Source organism: Lontra canadensis, unplaced genomic scaffold (assembly GCF_010015895.1).
Source record: "Lontra canadensis isolate GAN:19392208 unplaced genomic scaffold, GSC_riverotter_1.0 scaffold43, whole genome shotgun sequence".
Lineage (NCBI taxonomy): Eukaryota > Metazoa > Chordata > Mammalia > Carnivora > Mustelidae > Lontra > Lontra canadensis.
In genome coordinates this window covers 445960-464566 of record NW_022631037.1, presented here as the reverse complement: position 1 = coordinate 464566, position 18607 = coordinate 445960, and the positions used below count along the sequence as shown (strand labels likewise).

The 18607-nt window shown below is 36.1% G+C and overlaps 1 protein-coding gene across 2 annotated transcripts in view; it reads left to right on the top strand.

The window, feature by feature from the left end:
- The window catches only part of USP32 (ubiquitin specific peptidase 32), a 205505-nt gene that overhangs the window by 126802 nt on the left and 60096 nt on the right, over positions 1 to 18607 (top strand). For both annotated transcript variants that reach the window (XM_032871855.1, XM_032871854.1), the window contains exons 6-11: positions 1836 to 1967; positions 3384 to 3491; positions 5709 to 5824; positions 6421 to 6483; positions 9688 to 9771; positions 16252 to 16313. In XM_032871855.1, coding sequence (XP_032727746.1) covers positions 1836 to 1967; positions 3384 to 3491; positions 5709 to 5824; positions 6421 to 6483; positions 9688 to 9771; positions 16252 to 16313 — 565 coding nt within the window. The remainder of the gene's footprint in view (positions 1 to 1835; positions 1968 to 3383; positions 3492 to 5708; positions 5825 to 6420; positions 6484 to 9687; positions 9772 to 16251; positions 16314 to 18607) is intronic.

Below are 18607 nucleotides of genomic sequence, written 5' to 3'. Positions count from 1 at the left end.
AGTTGGTACTTTTTTATAGAATACATGTTTTAAGGGCTTGTTTGCTAATTCCATCGTCTGTTATTTCTTTAGCTTTTTGTATTGACTGATTTTTATCTTGGTTTTGAATCACTTTTTCCTGCTTGTTTCATATTTTTGCGGATGCTAGACATTGTGAATGTTAAGGTTAAGTGGATTCTCCCTTTAAAAGGAGTTTGTTTTCTTCTCACAGGCATTTAAAGTACTTTTGGATCAGCTTGACATTTTGAAGGATTTTTTAAGAGCTTTGTTAGGGCGGGTCTGGAGTAGCCCTTATTCTGGAGTTAGTTTTTCCCCTTCTAGTTAAGTGTGACCCTTTTAGTCTGTGAATACTCCCATTGTTCAGGAAGGTGTCTCTACCTTGGCTGGTCAAAACTTAGGCATATCCAAGTCCAGCCTCAATGAATTTCACTGTGTGCATACACAGCTTACTATTCTGCTATTCTCCCAAAACTCAGCAAGAGTCCTGTGCAGATTGTTGGAGCTCTTTCTTTGTATTAACTCTTTCTTCTCCAGTACTCTGCCCTGTAAATTTCAACTATCTTAACCTCCCAAAACTATAGTTTCTCTGTTTACCTTAGTGAAATTTCACTGCTTAGGTTCCTCATACCTTACCAACATCTGGAAAGTGACTGTAGGCAAAAAACCATGGCAATGGAAGGCCTCTCACCTGCTTGCTTTCCAAATTTTACTTTAGTTCCTTGGTGGGGGAAAGCATACATAAAATGTAACAATGGCTGGAGCTTACCTGTAATTTTTTATTGTATCTTCTGTTGAATGAGGAGAGAAAGATACTCACATTTTCATGATTCCCCATTACTTACCACATTGTAAATCCTATTCTACCTCATCTGTTGTTTATTGACTTTTATTATTTATAAAGTCCTTTTCATACTCTTTTTCATTAATAAATATTGACTGTGTAGATAGTTATCCATATCGACAGGATGAGTCAGACATGGGTCCTGCTATTAGGATGATTACAGTGTGGCCAGGAATGAAATAAGATAAAAACAGAGAGAGGCACAAATCATAAGAGACTTTAAACTCTAGGGAACAAACTGAAGGTTGCCAGAGGGGAGGTAGGTGAGGAGAATGGGGTCATTAGGTGATGGGCATGAAGGAAGGCAGTTGATGTAATGAGCACTGGGTGTTACATGCAACTGATGAGTCACTGAAGTCTCTCCCTCAGACACTAATACACTATATGTTAACTAACATGAATTAAAAAAAAAAAAAAGAATCTTTAAATCCAAGGTAAAGATTGAAAATTATGAAAAATGAGTATGGGTAAAAGTGGTATAGGAAGCCAAAAAGAAATGTCTCTGTTTTTTATTATTTTACTTGTTGGATTTAAGCAACCTACTTAATGGGAAATTGTAAATATTTTTTTCTGATTTTGAGGCCACTTTTATATTAATTCAAATTTAATTTTCATGCTGTTTTTTTTTTTTTTAATTTTTTAATTTAGAGTGAAAGCAGGGGTGAGGGAGGGGCCTATGGAGAGGAAGAGAGAATCTTAAGCAGGCTGCGCGCCTAGTGGGAAGCCCAACTCCGGGTTAGATCTCATGACCCTGAGATCATGACATGAACTGAAATGAAGAGTCAGACACTTAACCATGTGAGCCACCTAGGCACCCCAATTTTCATGCCATTTTAGATATAATGTATTTGTCTTTCAGAGTTTTGTTTAGGCAATTATTATTTTTAACAATTGGGAAATTAAATTACATCCTTGGAAGTTACATGATCAGGATAAACTAACTGCCTAGAATAGAGGTCTGAGGTTTTATAATCTTACTTGTTTTGACTCTCAGTGGAGGAATCAGACATCATTGATCTGGAGAAACGCTACTGGTTGCTAAAAGCTCAATCCCGGACTGGACGGTTTGATTTAGAGACGTTTGGCCCATTGGTTTCACCACCCATTCGTCCATCTCTAAGTGAAGGTAGGAATCATTCTCTTTTCTATAAATGTTCTTTGGTAAACATACCTGAAGCCATCCCTTCTTTCTAATCAATATATCTTAACTCTAAAAGACCATAATGTTACAAGTGAAATTAAGATTGTAGTCTTGAGCTTCCTATTCTACCTATGTAACCTTGCATAAATCAGGTAAGCTCCAGAATATTCTCAAATATAAAATGAATTTGACTGAGTTAGTCACTGTATTGCAGTGAAGTATCTCAGCCAATGGTGCAGGTGTTAGGGTGGTGGCCACCACCTGGGTAGAGCTCCAGGTTTCCACACGTAACCCCACCCCTTCCTCACCTCAAGCGCCTCCCCTTTTTAAGAAGTTTCCACTGCTGTATCCACCCCACTCCATCCCCACCCCCGCACCAAAAAAAGATTAAGAAACTATTTTACTGGACCATCTCTGAGGTCCTTGCTAGCTCTAAACTTTTCATTACTGTAACTTTTTTTTTTTTATTAGGAATACAGAGAGTAATTGTGGGTGATATCATAAAAATCATATTTGGAATCTGAATATTTGGATTCTGTTTTTGATTCTGACCTTGTTTAATTTTTCTTACTTTTGGCCAATCACTTTGCCCCTCCTGAGCTTTAGTTTTCTACTCTTTAAGGAATTACATTCTTAAAAGGTACAGTCTGTGTTCACCAGGTTCCTAGCATACTTCAGAAGTACTTACTGAGGGAGCCACAGCAGATAGGGCCCTGAGCTTTTCCGCCTACTTCAGCAGTGCAATTTGGATTATACCTTTTTAGAATTGGATATTGAGAAATCATTTTATTTCAAGACAGAATTTTTCCATTTGTATTTTACAAAAAGGTTAAAAACCACAGGATTATAAATTCCCTTTCTGATTTTACGTATTTGTTTATAAAATATAAACTATGACAAAGAAGACTACAGTACAGAATATCTTTTGTTTGTAATATGGTGTGTTATTTTTCTTTGCTTAATGGGAGCTTTATAGGAGTTTACATAACATGTTATGTCTTCGTGTGTACGTTAGCTTTTCTCCTTCATTCTTCCTTTTTCTTCTCAATCTTTCTAAGTAAGGATAATTATAATTTCCGATTTTTTTGGTTTTTAATTTTTTACATTGATTTTAATTTTTTACATACTTTTGTCATTTTTAGCTGTTACAACTGATAGAAGATAGAGACAAACAGGCAAATATAACTGAATGCTAAACGACTGTAATGTATTTTCTGCGAGGATCTTAAGTTTTAGTCATACCTGGAGAAAAATACTTCCTGAGACCGTGGGAACTACTGATAAACTTTTTTTTTTTTAAATTTGGCCAGTTTGTGGGGGTCATTCCTCCTTTCATAAAAATGATACTATTAACAGGAGGCTTGTTGGCTGGGATTTATGTTGTCCTTTCCTATTTCACAGGTTTGTTTAATGCTTTTGATGAAAATCGTGACAATCACATAGATTTTAAGGAGATATCTTGTGGATTATCAGCCTGTTGCAGGGGACCTCTGGCTGAAAGACAAAAATGTAAGTGTGTTAAACATTTAATTTAAGCGATTAAAAAATTGCAAACTGTATATACAGACAAAAAATTAGCATTCATCCATGTAGCATCATCTGTGTATTAAGGCTTGAATTTTCATCATATTGTCAGATTGGCAAATACCAGTCTCATGTTGAGGTTTTACTGAGGTGAGTCTAAGGATTCAATCTTCTCTTCTTTTTTACTGTGGAATAGTTTGGGATCTTTGTGATTACTAATGGAATTGATTTTCCTGATGAATTTGCAGTTCATGGTAAGTGAACTACATCAGTCACAATATATTTGAGAATGTTAAGCATTTAGAAAATACTTTCTGGTAGTCCATAGAGAATTTTGTGTCTTGCATAATTTAAAGTACAACTCATTTTCTGTCACTTGTATACATTAATATTTTATTAGTAAGATGAAATCTGTGATCAGAACACAATTTTATTAAAGACTAAAATGGTCTTTTTAACCTAGCTAAAATGTTATTGTAGCATAATTTACAAGCATAAGTACATTATGTCATTAAATCTTAACCATATTTGAGAAAATGCAGCCGTTTACATTTAATTGGAACCTAATTCTGTTGTATTTAATAGGGTCACCATTTCTGTGTCTTTCTAAAATACAGCTTCACAAGTGTCACCTATTTTGGGTGTGCTATTTGATATTTTTATCTTCTTTAGTAATATTTACTATGCTGCACTCAGTTGATTTAATAGCGTAATTATTATGGAGGTATATTGAAATAGATAACTGTTTAATCTTAAAATTCACGATTCTTCCCTGATGATATACCATTACTGCAGTCTGGCTTTATACTAGATTATTTGTTCCCATTAAAGTTCTAATATTAAATAAGGATGCTGAAATCTTTGCTTCTCATGTGATGTTAATTATCACCTTATATTAGTTTTTAATTGCTTTTTTGCTGATGGACTAACAGAAGTTAGAAAACTGTCATGATTTGTTTGGAGTTAATTAGGAAAGCGCTGATGTTTCTTTTCTTTTTTTAGAGATTTTATTTTATTTTTTTGTGAAAGAGAGTATGTACAAGATTTGGGGAAGGGGTAGAGAAACGGGGAGAAGCCAACTTCTTGCTGAGTAGAGAAGCAGACTACTTGCTGAGCAGGGCTCAATCCCAGGACCCTGAGATCACAACCTGAGCCAAAGTCAGACACCCAAACTGACTGAGCCACCCAGGCGCCCTGGTGCTGATATTTCTAATTCTTAGCATGTTGTATATAAACTTCACTGAAGAGTTGAAATTGTTCTTTGGCAGAAAAATAGAGAGTGCTTTAATTACATTAGTGGGGCAGAGTGGAAGCAGGCCATCTTTATAACACCTTATTACTGATTCTTTTTTTTTTTTTCCTTTTTTATTTTTTTTTCCTTTTTAATTTTTTTTAATTTAAAATATTTTATTTATTTATTTGACAGAGAGAGGGGGAGATCACAAGTAGTCAGAGAGGCAGACAGAGAGAGAGGGGGGAAGCAGGCTCCCTGCTGAGCAGAGAGCCCCATGCGGGGCTCGATCCCAGGACCCTGAGATCATGACCTGAGCCGAAGGCAGAGGCTTAATCCACTGAGCCACCCAGGTGCCCCTCCTTTTTTAAATTCGAGAGAGAGTGAGTGAGTGGGGGAGAGAGAGAATCTCAAGCAGACTCCCCACTGAGTGTGGAGCCCAACATGGTGCTCAGTATCACAACCCTAAAATCATGACCTGAACCAAAACCAAGAGTCGGACACTTAACTGACTGAGCCACTCAGGTGCTAGGTGCCCCACCTTACTATTCTTAATATAAATGGAATATTTTCAACATTATAAAAATTAACTCTGTAATGATCAGTTTTAAATATTAGAAATTAATTTAAAGGCTTGGATTACCTCCTCAAAACGTGTGAGGTATTGTAATATTTCTTGATAGTAACTTAACCCTTTTTTATTAGTTTGCAAGGAATTTAGCTCTAGATTTGGGTGATGGATAAGACTCTGTAACCAGGTAGTGATTCAGAGAGGGATACATGAAGTATGCAGGAAGTCATATGAGTGCAGAAGACTTTAATGACATACCATAGCCTACTCCAGATGAGAACTTAATCCAGAATATACTTGCTTGAGAAACTAAGTGATTTTACTAGGGCAGCTTCAGTGAAAGGCACTGTACTTCAGAACAGGAAATTAACTTCCCTCCATAAGAGTTTCTTTTCTTTAGTTTGCTTCAAGGTGTTTGATGTTGACCGTGATGGAGTTCTCTCCAGGGTTGAACTGAGAGACATGGTGGTCGCACTTTTAGAGGTGTGGAAGGACAACCGCACGGATGATATCCCGGTAAGTTCTGATTTTAAGCATACTGTTGCATGTAAACTTCCAATAGGAAAATAGAGTGGAGAATTTAAAAAGAGAGAGAAAGAGAAAAGGATTTGTTACTACTTTTGAGTTGTTATGTTGCACTACTACTTAAAATATTCATAGCTGAAGGTACAAAATTGTACCTTAAGAGAATGTACCTTAAAAAATTTAATAAACTGAACTTATTGTGTAAAGTAAGAATAAAACTGCAGAATTCTCTTGATTTTTTTCAAAGCAGATCTGAACACCTATTTATTAAGGTAAAAAAATGTACTTGACTGGTAATTACTAGAGAGGAGGGATGTGGGGGAATAGATTAAACAGGTGATGAGGAGTCAAGGAGAGCCCTTGTGGTGATGAGCAATGGGTGATGTATGGAATTATTGATCCACTATAATGTATACCTGAAACCAATATAACATGTATAACACTGTAAAATATAAAATTAATATTTTAAAATTTTTTAAAATTAAAAATTCTTTAAATACTTGACCAAAATACGCTGTACTTTAGCCATTGAATAATAAAAATGATAACTCTTTTCTAATTATTCCTTTGGATTTCTGTTTTTAAAGGAGTTACATACGGATCTATCTGACATTGTAGAAGGCATATTGAATGCACATGACACCACAAAGGTGAGTCTAGCCAGGACTAGAATGAATTATATTCTTTTCTAAAAATACCAGGTACTCTGAATTAGGGTATATAACTTATATACATATTTGAGTCTCTTCTGCATCATCTCTGCCAAGTGCTTATTTGGACCTACAGTTAGAGTACCTTCAAGTTGTCTCTAAAGATAGTCCATTCCATCTTCTTTCTTTCTTTTTTTTTTTTTTTAAGATTTTATTTATTTATTAGAGAGAGAGAGAGAGAGTACCAGAGAAAGAGTACAAGGAGGGGTGGAGGAAGGACCAGTGGGACTCGATTCCAGGACCCCAAGATCATGACCTGAGCCACCCAGGTGCCCAGCCAGCCCGTTCCATCTTCAAACAACTCCATTAAGTGTTTAGATATACATTTATATTTTATAAGCTAGGTATTTTATAAAAATTAAATAGACACAACCCTTGTCATACGTGGTTTATAATATTTAATTTTCACATTTTAAGAAGTTATGGTAGGGCTAACCTTACATTGAGCAAAAGAAGTTACACAAAAAAGAACACTTACTGTGTGATTCCATGTATATGAAACTGAAAAACAGAAGCAAAACTAACAAATGGTGAGTGGTATTAGAATAGTGATTTGGGGAATGGGTGGATTAATTGGGAAGAACCACAGGATATCTGGGATAATGGAAATTATTTTTTTAAGATTTTATTTGTTTATTTGAGAGAGAGGGCACAAGCAGGGGGAGGGGCAAGGGGACAAGCAATCTTCCTGCTGAGCAGGTATCCCAACAATGTGGAGCCCTACCTGGGGCTCCTTCCCAGACCTTGTGATCATGACCTGAGCCAAAGTCAGATGTTTAACCAGCTGAGCCACCAGGTACCCTGATGGAAATGATTTTTTTTTTTTTTTTAGATTTTATTTATTTATTTGACAGAGAGAGACCACAAGTAGACAGAGAGGCAGGCAGAGAGAGAGAGAGGGAAGCAGGCTCCCCGCTGAGCAGAGAGCCCGATGCGGGACTCGATCCCAGGACCCTGAGATCATGACCTGAGCTGAAGGCAGCGGCTTAACCCACTGAGCCACCCAGGCGCCCTGGAAATGATTTTTTATCCCAGTCTGGGTAATGCATACATTCCTGAATTATTTTTTCCAACAGTATTGGTAAAGATCTCTTCTGAGTTATTTAATGGCACCCAAATTAATCGTGTAATACCAGGAATAAGCATATGCTTTACAAAGAGTAAATTCTTTATTTTTTTTAAGTTGGACAACATTTATTAGTAAGGATATTATTATAGGTTTATTCCTGTGGCTTATATTACTGTAATGTCTTTGTGACCCTGTGTGAAACTGAAAATAATGCACATATGTGAGGCACATTTGAGTTATTTTGAGCCTTTGCATTCAAACATTGACTTGTACAAAGTACCAGATTGGTTGGATATAGTCCATAGTGATGTTACAGAGGTTTAGGAAAAATAAGTGACATCAGTTTTGTTTTTTTTTTTCTTTCTTCAGTCACAATTACAGAAGGAATCATTATAGTCTTATTAACTGATGCTCAGCAGAAACAAATAATAGAAGTGAGTCTTAACAGGACTTGAACTTTGTTTGGCAATATAGCCTTCGCCCTCATTTACTTCTCTCTGCCTAAAAACTAAGGTCTCCACTTCTATTTGATATGCATAGAAACCTGGAAAGTTTTCTGTTACAAAATGCCTCAGGTACAATTTCTAACACCCTTTTTCTGAGTGGTAAATATGTAGGTATTATTACTGTCTGTTTTTAGGTAAGATGTAATTCTTCTTCTGGCTCTACTGTGAACATTAACAAGAAGATAATTTAGCTGCTCCATCTCCTTGTAGCGATGATAATGAAATGGTAATAGTTTAGAATAAAACTTGGACCTTTCAGCCAAACCTATTAACCATAGCCACCTGAGACATACTATGTCAATAGTAAACTTTTTTTGTACCTTTAGACTTAGTATTAACATACTAAGAGAAGCTGTATTATGAAAACTAATAATTACAATCACAGTACATTAAAATCTTTTTGTATCGTATATGGTTATGTAGTGAAAAGAGAACGTATTAATATCATTAAATAATAAAAGTAAAAAACATTCATCTAGAATTGAACACATGCAGGGAAATAATTGGTTATAATTTTGTTGAACAAGAAAAAGAAATATTGCCTCTATATGCATATGTAAGTTTTGTACATGTTGACACCACAAAAATGTTTCTTTACTCAACTTGTAATTTGCTCATTTATTTTGGGGGAAGATTAATATGGTTATTTATTTTTGATACATCAAAAATTTGTTAGCAAGTTCTTAAATGTCTAATTAGTCTGATAATATTGTCAGATATTTCTAAGATGGTCTTAGGAGATTGTTGGAATTGGTGTGCCTGGGAGGCTTAGTCAATTGAGCGTCTGCCTTCCTCTCTGGTCATGATCCTGGGGTCCTGGGATTGAGCCCTGTGTTGGACTCCCTGCTCACCAGAGAGTTCTGCTTTTCCCTCTGTTGCTGCCCCTCCTTCTGGCTGGTGCTCTCTCGGGCTTGAGCTTTCTCTCTCAAATAAATAAATAAAATCTTAAAAAAAAAAAATTGTTAGAGTGAAAGTGTGTAATCCAGAGAGTCTGCTTTTTGCTTTCAAAATTTGTAAATATTTCTATACAGAGCCTTTCCATAGACATCTTGCCATAGATAACCCTTGAAGCAGAAGATAATGAGAGTTATTTCCCAGGTCTTATTGGAGGAATGAAGACTGTTGACAATAAATTGTCCTAATTACCATTGACTGCTTCAACAGAGTTTTGTTGCTTTTAACCTTATCCTAGCTGGTTTAGTTTTCAGATGAACACACAGTGTCCACTTTAAATTTTTGCTTTGCTTTCAGAAAAATTACCGATATAAGTTTAATAAACCAGATTTTATTCAAATGCTATAAAAATGAGGGCATGCTTGGGCGCCTGGATGGCTTAGTCATTTGGGTGTCTGCCTTCCGCTCAGGCGATGATCCCAGAGCCCTGGGATTGTGCCCAGTGTTGAGTCCTGCTGTTGGGCTCCCTGCTCAGACGGGAGTCTGCTTGTCCTCCCCCCTCTGGTTCTCCTCCCCATTCATGCACCCACTCTCTCCCTCTCTCTCAAATAAATGAAAAAAAAAAAAAAAGACATTCTTAACATGAGATTTTCTAAAATATTGTTTCTCTTTCAGATGGGCCATCTTACTCTAGAGGACTATCAGATCTGGAGTGTGAAAAATGTTCTTGCCAATGAATTTTTGAATCTGCTTTTCCAGGTATGTTTAAGATAAATGACAGGTACAGAGAGTAGTAGTTCTACATCTGTTTCATTGTGTAGTAGTTATTATAACTCAGCTACAAAACCACATATTATAAAAAGAACTACATTATCCTTTATACAACTGAAAGATTGGTAAGGTAGAGTTTGAGAGCCCTGAGGCATCTCAAAATCATGACATGAGAGACGAGGAAGTAGAATAGAGCTACGTTTATTTATCTTATGACTCATGGTAGGCCAGCATGTTAAATACATAGAAAATAATTTAGATTGCAAAAGCCATCATAATTTCCTATTTTTCTTCACCGTTGTCTTTTTTAAAGGCCCTTCCTAACAAGTCAGGCAGTGTGAACAGACAGATGGATCATAAGTAGGCAGCTGTAAAATTTTCAGTGTACACAGTCTCTCCAGTTAGATTATCCTGGCTACAAAGCTGTTTCTAAAATTTTTAAAAAGTTCTTTAGAAGAAATAAGAAAGATTGAAGAAGGAAGAGAGAAAAAGTGCAAAGTGCCAAGAATGAACATTAAATTATAAGGCTTGCCAGATTTCAACTATTTTTCTGGTTAGAGTATTTCTCTTGCTCCAATTTAAAAAAAAAAAGAAATTATGATTTCCCATTTTTTATAATTCTTCATAAATATTTAAGTTGATTTAGTAGTGGTATTTTATTTTATTTTTATTTTTTTTTAAAGATTTTATTTATTCATTTGACAGAGAGAGAGATCACAAGCAGGCAGGGAGGCAGGCAGAGAGAGAGGAGGAAGCAAGCCCTCCGCGGAGCAGAGAGCCCGATGTGGGGCTCGATCCCAGGACCCCGGGATCATGACCCGAGCGGAAGGCAGAGGCTTTAACCCACTGAGCCACCCAGGCGCCCCTAGTAGTGGTATTTTAGATTCTTATTTTATTTTCCTTTCCTTGTAAAAACAGCCCTGTGAAGTTAAAAAAAGTTCAGTATTTTTGTATCTATCATGCTCTTCCATATTAAATAAAGAATAACTCATTTGTTTGTTTTGTTTTGGAATAAATGGTAATTGGTCTCTTCCTGATAGCTAATGACTAATTACTATGGATATAAAACATACACAATCTAATAAGCCTGTAATATCCATTTATATCAATCAGTTACTCCACTATCAGTTACAGTTTTCAGGAGGATTTAAGTTGATGGCTTTATAAAGCATAAACATGTACAAAAATTATATAAATCATTATTCTAAACAGAAAAAGCTTGCTTGATAATATCAAAATTGATCAATTATTTTTATCTCATTTAAAATAATATCCTCATTACTTTATCTCATAATTATATAAACATTTAGATCACTTAGGCTTATATCTATGTCATCTTGTAGCTCTCACATAGCATAGCATTTTGATTTTTTCCTATTGGCTTTTCTATTTTCTCATTCCTTTTTTTCCTCCTTCTTATTAGGGACTTGCAGTGGCACTAATTTTCTATGACTAATTTATAAATAAGCATATGCTTGAGATTTGTTTTTGTATGTGTGTGTTTCTAATATTGTATTATAAAGAGCTGATAGTTTCCCATGAATACCTGTCACTGACATTTTAACATTACATTTTACTATATTCACTTTATTTCACATACAATATGTTTTTAAAACTATATATTCACTTAGTATATGAGTAAGAGACTGTTAGCTAAGTTGTATTTTCTGTGTGTCTTAAAATTGGTAGAGTTACTTGGTAAGTCTCTTATTTGCCAATTACACTCTTATTTGCCAAGATTCCTCTTAGCTGAGTGTTTTGGGTATTTAAGTGCAACATACATAAGTGTCAATAGAATTAGAAAACCATCCCTATAATAATATCTTTATTTTCAATCTTCTTTATACACTCAGTGCCCAATATTTTGCAGAGGCAGGATGCTAAATATAACCAGGATCTTGTTTCTTTTGCATTTGTCAAAAATGTCAAGTTTTTAAAAGCGTGGTAAGCAGAAAAAATGCACACCACCTCCAGCACCAATTATCCATGCCCTAATCCCTGGAACCCACGCACATAATCTTCCATGGCAAAAGGGACTTTGCAGATGTATCAGGTTAAGGACTCTGAGATAGGGAGATTAGCCCAGCAGATGGGCCTTTCTAATAATGAGTCCTTTTTTTTTTTTTTTAATTAAAGATTTTTTATTTATTTCACACAGAGAGAGAGATCACAAGTAGGCAGAGAGGCAGGCAGAGAGAGAAGGGGAAGCGCCGAGCAGAGAGCCCGACGTGGGGCTCCATCTCAGGACCCTGGGATCATGACCCAAGCTGAAGGCAGAGGCTTTAATCCACTGAGCCACCCAGGTGCTCCGCTAATCATCCGTCCTTAAAAGTAGAGAACCTTTTCCAGCTGTGGTCAGAGGGAGGGAGGGAGAGAAAGGAGGAGAGGGAAAGAGATGACCTTGGAAGAAGAGTTAGAGATGCTAGCTTTGAGATAGAGGAAGGGGCTCTGAACAACGTAATGTGGATGAACTCTGGAAGCTGAAAAAGGCAAGGAAATATATTCTTTTTTTAACCTCCAGAAAGGAATGTACTTCTGCTGACATCTTTTTTTTTTTTTTAAAGATTTTATTTATTTATTCATGAGAAACAGAGGAAGGGAGGCAGAGGGAGAACAGGGAGCCTGATGTGGGGCTCCATCCCAGGATCCTGGGATCATGACCTGAACTGAACGCAGACACTTAACCGACTGAGGCATCCAGGTGCCCCAACACCTTGATTTTTAACCTAGTGAGACCCGTGTCTGACTTCTGACCTACAGTACTGTAAGATAATAAATTTGTGTTGCTTTAAGATGCTGAATTTGTGATAATTTATTACAGACGCAATAAAAAACCAAAACAGAGCGAGATAATCCATATTATATTAAGGCTCAACATTTTAAAGATGTCAAGTCCCTTTAAATTAGTTTGTAGGTTTGGTGCACTAGCAATCAAAATCCCAAAAAGTTTAATATTGTCAATGTTTTTATGGAACTTGACAAGCTGTTTCTAAGTACATACAGAAGTGGAAAGGGCCAAAAATAGCCAAGATAATGTAAAGAACAGTGTTAGAGGACTGAAGTTACCGGATATTAGGACTTCTTATAAAACAACGGTATTAAGACAGTGTGATATCTGTGTGAAGGTAGACAAAGACCAGTGAAACAACACTGAGAGTTTTTAAACAGACTTACATGTATATGATCACTTGATTTATAAACAAGAAGACATTGCATTGAACATGGGAAGGGTAATCTTGGCAGTAAATGGTGTACTGGGTCAGTTGGTATCTCTATGGGGAAAAATGCATCATTATTCCTACCTCATGCCATAGATGAAAATTAATTCCAAGTGAGAACATAAGTCTGATAAGTTTGAAAGGTAAAAATAAAGCATTTAGAAGATAATATGCAATAATAGTTTAATGGCTATGAGGTGGCAAAGAGTTTTTTAAAAGGACACAGAGAGCATTAACCACCAAGGAAAAGTTTTTAAGTAGGACTTCAGTAAAATTAAGCAGTTTTTTGTTTTGTTTTGTTTTGTTTTTGTTTTTTAATTGGGAGATACCATTAAGAAAATGAAAAGATAAGCTATGCAGTGGGAGAAGTTGTTTGTGATACCTGTATCCAGGAAGACATGTGACTAGGGCATACAGAGAATAAAAATGAGAAAAAGGTAAAACTTCAGTATAAAAAATGTGTAAAGAAAACTTGAAGAGATGCTTCACCAGAGAGAATATCCAGGGGGCGCCTGGGTGGCTCAGTCGTTAAACGTCTACCTTCAGCTCAGGTCATGATCCCAGGGTCCTGGGATCGAGCCCCACCTCAAGCTCCCTGCTCAGTGGGGAACCTGCTTCTCCCTCTCCCACTCCCCCTGCTTGTGTTCCGTCTCTCGCTGTGTCTCTCTCTCTGTCAAATAAATAATTAAAAATCTTTTTTAAAAAAAGAAAATATCCAATAGTTAATGAATGTTATGAAAAGGGACTCCTTAGTCATCATAGAAATACTATTAAAACCACATACGAAATACTAGTAGACATACCCCCAAGAATGGTTAGTTTTTAAGTGATAAGAAGTATTGGTGAGGATAACAAAAACCTGAAACTCCCATACATTGTCAGTAGGAATACAAATTACTACAAATACTTTGGAAATTGGGGCTCCTGGGTGGCTCAGTCAGTTAAATGTATGCCTTCAGCTTAGGTCGTTATCCTGGGGCCCTGGGATCGAGCCCCGTGTCGGGCTCCCTGCTTAGGGGGGAGCCTGCTTCTCCGTCTGCCTCCCACTCCCCCTGCTTGTGTTCTCTCACACTCTCTCTGACAAATAAATAAATAAAATCTTTAAAAAAAACAAACAAATACTTAGGAAGTTGCTTGGCAGTATTTACAAAGTTGAACATACGCTTCCCCCGTGACTCATAAAGTCTACTCTGTATGTAAACCCTAGAAATGTGTATATCTGAGCATCAAAAGACATACAAGTAAGTTCTTATAACTTGTTATAGCCCAAAACAGAAAATGACCTAAATATTTATCAATAGTAAACACAAACAATAAGCAAAGTGTGACATGTGCATAGAGTGGTATATTGTAACACAATGAAAATAAGTATAATGGTGCCACACACAAAAACTTGGATGAATCTTATATCTAATCTTGAGTTGAAAATACTAGACCAAAAAGTTCAAAGGCAGACAAAACCTATTCTATGGTGACAGAATTCAGGATCATGGATATATCAAAGGGGTTCAGTGGGGTGGGAAGGAACTCAAAGTGGGATTTTGGGTGAGATAGCAGTGTTCTGTTTCTTGACTGGGTAAAGATTTCATAGATGTTACTTTGTGAAAAGTCATTGAACTATACACTTAAGATTTGTTCACTTGTAAGCGTGAATACTGTATTTCCATTTTCTATAAGTTCGCTTAGAACACCTGAGCACCTTCGTGACTCAGTCGGTTAAGTGTCCGACTCTTGATTTGGCTCAGGTCATGGTCTCAGGGTAGTCAGATTAAGCTCTGCATCAGGCTCAGTGGGGAGTCTGCTTGAGAAACCTCTCCTGCTACCTCCCCCACCCCCAGGCTCCTGCTCTTTCTCTCAAATAAATCTTAGAAAAGAAAAATTGGGGCGCCTGGGTGGCTCAGTGGGTTAAGCCGCTGCCTTTGGCTCAGGTCATCATCTCGGAGTCCTGGGATCGAGCCCCGCATCGGGGGGGGTCTCTGCTCAGCAGGGAGCCTGCTTCCCTCTCTCTCTGCCTGCCTCTCTGCCTGCTTGTGATCTCTCTATCAAATAAATAAATAAAATCTTTAAATTAAAAAAAAAAAGAAAAGAAAAGAAAAGAAAAATTGGTGGGGCGCCTGGGTGGCTCAGTGGGTTAAAGCCTCTGCCTTTGGCTCAGGTCATGATCTCAGGATCCTGGGATCGAGCCCCACATCGGGAACCTGCTTCTCCCTCTCTCTCTGTCTCTCTACCTACTTCTGGTCTCTCTCTGTGTCAAATAAATAAGTGAAATCTTTAAAAAAGAAAAAGAAAAATTGGTTTCAGAAGGTCAAGTATTTGTCAGTATGAGAATGGATGAAACAAACAGTGTTATGTTCGAAAAGTGACATACTACTCAGCAGTAAAAATGAACAGCTGCTACATAGATGAGTCTCAAAAACCCAATTTGTGGATTTTGTTGTTATGTTAATGTTACCTCAAAAGGTAAACAAAACTGTGAATAGATATGAACTTTCTGGTTAATGTTAGCCAAGCTGATGTATTTATAAAAAGTTGTACTAATGTCTATAATTTACTTTGAAATGAATCCAAAATTAAGATGGATTGATGGGTGAATTAAGGGATAGATAGATACAAGTATAATAAAATGTTGATGTCAAATCTAGTTAATGGATATGTTGTCCTCAGTGTAAAATTCTTTAAAGTTTTCCGTATTTTTGAAATTTTTCATGAGAAAATGTTGGAAAAAATTATATCTTTTGTAATGATACTTAAGGCAAATAAATTGAGGATGAAATGAGCCTTAAAAAGCATATTTAGCATTAGTGGCAATAATTTCTCTCTTTGAACTGTTTAAACTAAAATGCCACCCGTATCTTTTGTCTCCTGTATTCTCTTCATCCCCCTCACCTTTCTCCTCACGTGCCATGATGTGCTCTTCCGATTTCAGGAATGAAAATAATATTTTCTGCATGGTTCTTTTCGTTATTCTTTGTCTCTCTCCCTCTCTCCCTCCCTCCCTCTCCTGTCTCATACAGAGATTTGGAAATTGGCCTCTACTGAAACAGTTTGTTTAAAAACAAAACAAAAAAAACAACAGCTAAAGTTTAAAGCTCAGAGTTGCCCAAGTGAATCATTGATAATTCATCATTTGAAAGCTATGGCTAATTCAGATTCCCATCTACAAAGTGGAACTCATGCAGAGAATGTGAGATTACACAGTCCAGTCATTGCCATCAGTCAGTGAAGTTTGATTTACCACTTTTTTCTCTAGGTATGTCACATAGTTCTGGGGCTAAGACCAGCTACTCCAGAAGAAGAAGGACAAATTATTAGGTAAGTTTGTAGTGTATTTTTCATTACATAGTTGAAATTTTTGACACCTGAAATATATTGTTAATACATAACAGCATGTCCCACTTAAATACAGTCATTACAGTGACATTTTATTTCTCCTGATTAATTTCATACTGAAATATTTTTGTTAAAGTAATTTCCTAACCAAGGGATTGAATTAATTTAGAAATCAGATTCTCTTTAACATTAAAATTGCACTGAGTACTGAATTTAATTTTTTGAAATAAGACATGAGAAAAAAGGTAGCAAATTTTCCTTACTACAGAGTAATTCTTGTTTATTGTGTAAAGATTATAAAGTAGAGCTAAACAAAAAGAAGCAAAAAAATACCCATCATCTCTGTATTTAAGGTAATTGCTGTTGGCATTTTTTTCGGCTTTATTGAGGTATCATTGACATCTGAAATTTTAAGATATTTAAAGTGTGCAGTGCGATTTGATATATGTATGCATTGTGAAAGGATTTCCTTCATTGAATTAACACATCCATCACTAGTGCCTCACATACTTTTTTGTGTGTGTCAGAACATTTAAGTTGTACTCTCAGTTATATATTATAGTGTTATCAGCTCTGATCATGTTATACGTTACATCTGCAGACTTGATTCATCATATCGTAAAATTTTTTACACTTTTATCACCCTTTCTCTGTTTCCGCCAACTCCCAGCAACTGCTTTTCTACTTTTTGTTTCTGAATTTGACTTTTTTGTTTTGTTTTGTTTTTTAAGATTCTACATACAAGTGCTATCCTTGCAATATTTGCTTGTCTTTGGCTTATTTCACTTAGTATAATGCCTTCCATTCTCATCCATGTTGCTGCAAATGACAGGATTTCCTTCTTAAGACTAGATAATAGTCCATTGTATATACATACCACATTTTGTTTATCCATTCATTCATTGTTGGACACTTAGGTTGTTTTCATACCTTGACTTTTGTGAATGATGCTGCAAAGAATATGGAAGTAAAGCTATCATCTTCAAGAAAATAATTTTATTTCCTTTGGTTATATACCCAGAAGTGGGATTGCTGGGTTATATGGTAGTTCTTTTTTTAATCTCACGTGAAACATGCTTTTTATAGTAGCTGTTCAAGTTTATTCCAGTCCCATCAGCAGAGTACAAGGGTTCTTTTCTCTATATATCTCTGCCAGTGTATATTATCTCTTGTCTTTTTGATAATAACCATCCTGACAGGTGTGAAGTGGTACCTCGTCGTTTGATTTGTATTTCCCTGGTGATTAGTGATGTTAAATATCTTTTCATGTAGGTGTTAGCTATTAGTATGTCTTTTTTTAGAAAAATGTTCAGGTTCTTGGTTATTTTTAACTGGTGATTGTTATTATTTTTTTGCTATTAAGTGATAGGAACTTCCTATATATATTTTTTGGATATAATTCTTTATCAGAGCTGTGGTTTGCAAATATTTCCTCCCATTCCATAGATTGACTTTTCATTTGTTGATGGTTGCACTATTGACACTTTTATATTCATATACCTACGTGTATATGCCATTGATGGAATTTATAATTTTTTTTAATGAGAATCCTTCAAAATATTGTTTTATTTTTGGCTTCCATTTTCACTGCAGATCATATCAGATGATACTTTTACATATCAATAAAGCCTCTTATAATTTAAATGACTAGCTAGTAGGCCTTATTCATCCCCTATTTTTAATCTCTATTTTTCTTCAGTATAATTTAGTAATAAAGGCTGTATGCCTTTGGTTAGGTATGTATTTAGGCAAAATTACGTGAGGTGAAATATCTTGGTTAATAGGCCTGCATGTTTTTACGGCTGTAATTCAGTTTTTTTTCCTGTTCTTTTTTTTTTTTTTAAACATATAGTGTATTATTTACCCCAGGGGTACAGACCTGTGAATCATCAGGCTTATACATTTCATAGCACATACCCTCCCCAATTGTGATTCAATTTTTAATACATCAAGTATCCTTCATTGCTTGAGTGTTACCATTATACTATACATTTGTGTAGAAAGTTTCGGAAACAGAACCGAATCTCTACTAAACTTCGCTTTTATTTATTTATTTATTTATTTAATTATTTTTTAAGATTTTATTTATTTATTTGACAGACAGAGATGACAGGTAGGCAGAGAGCAGGCAGAGAAGCAGGCTCCCCGCCGAGCAGAGAGCCCGATGCGGGTCTCGATCCCAGGACCCTGGGATCACGACCCGAGCCGAAGGCAGAGGCTTTAACCCACTGAGCCACCCAGGTGCCCCCTAAACTTCGCTTTTAAAAGGAATAAAT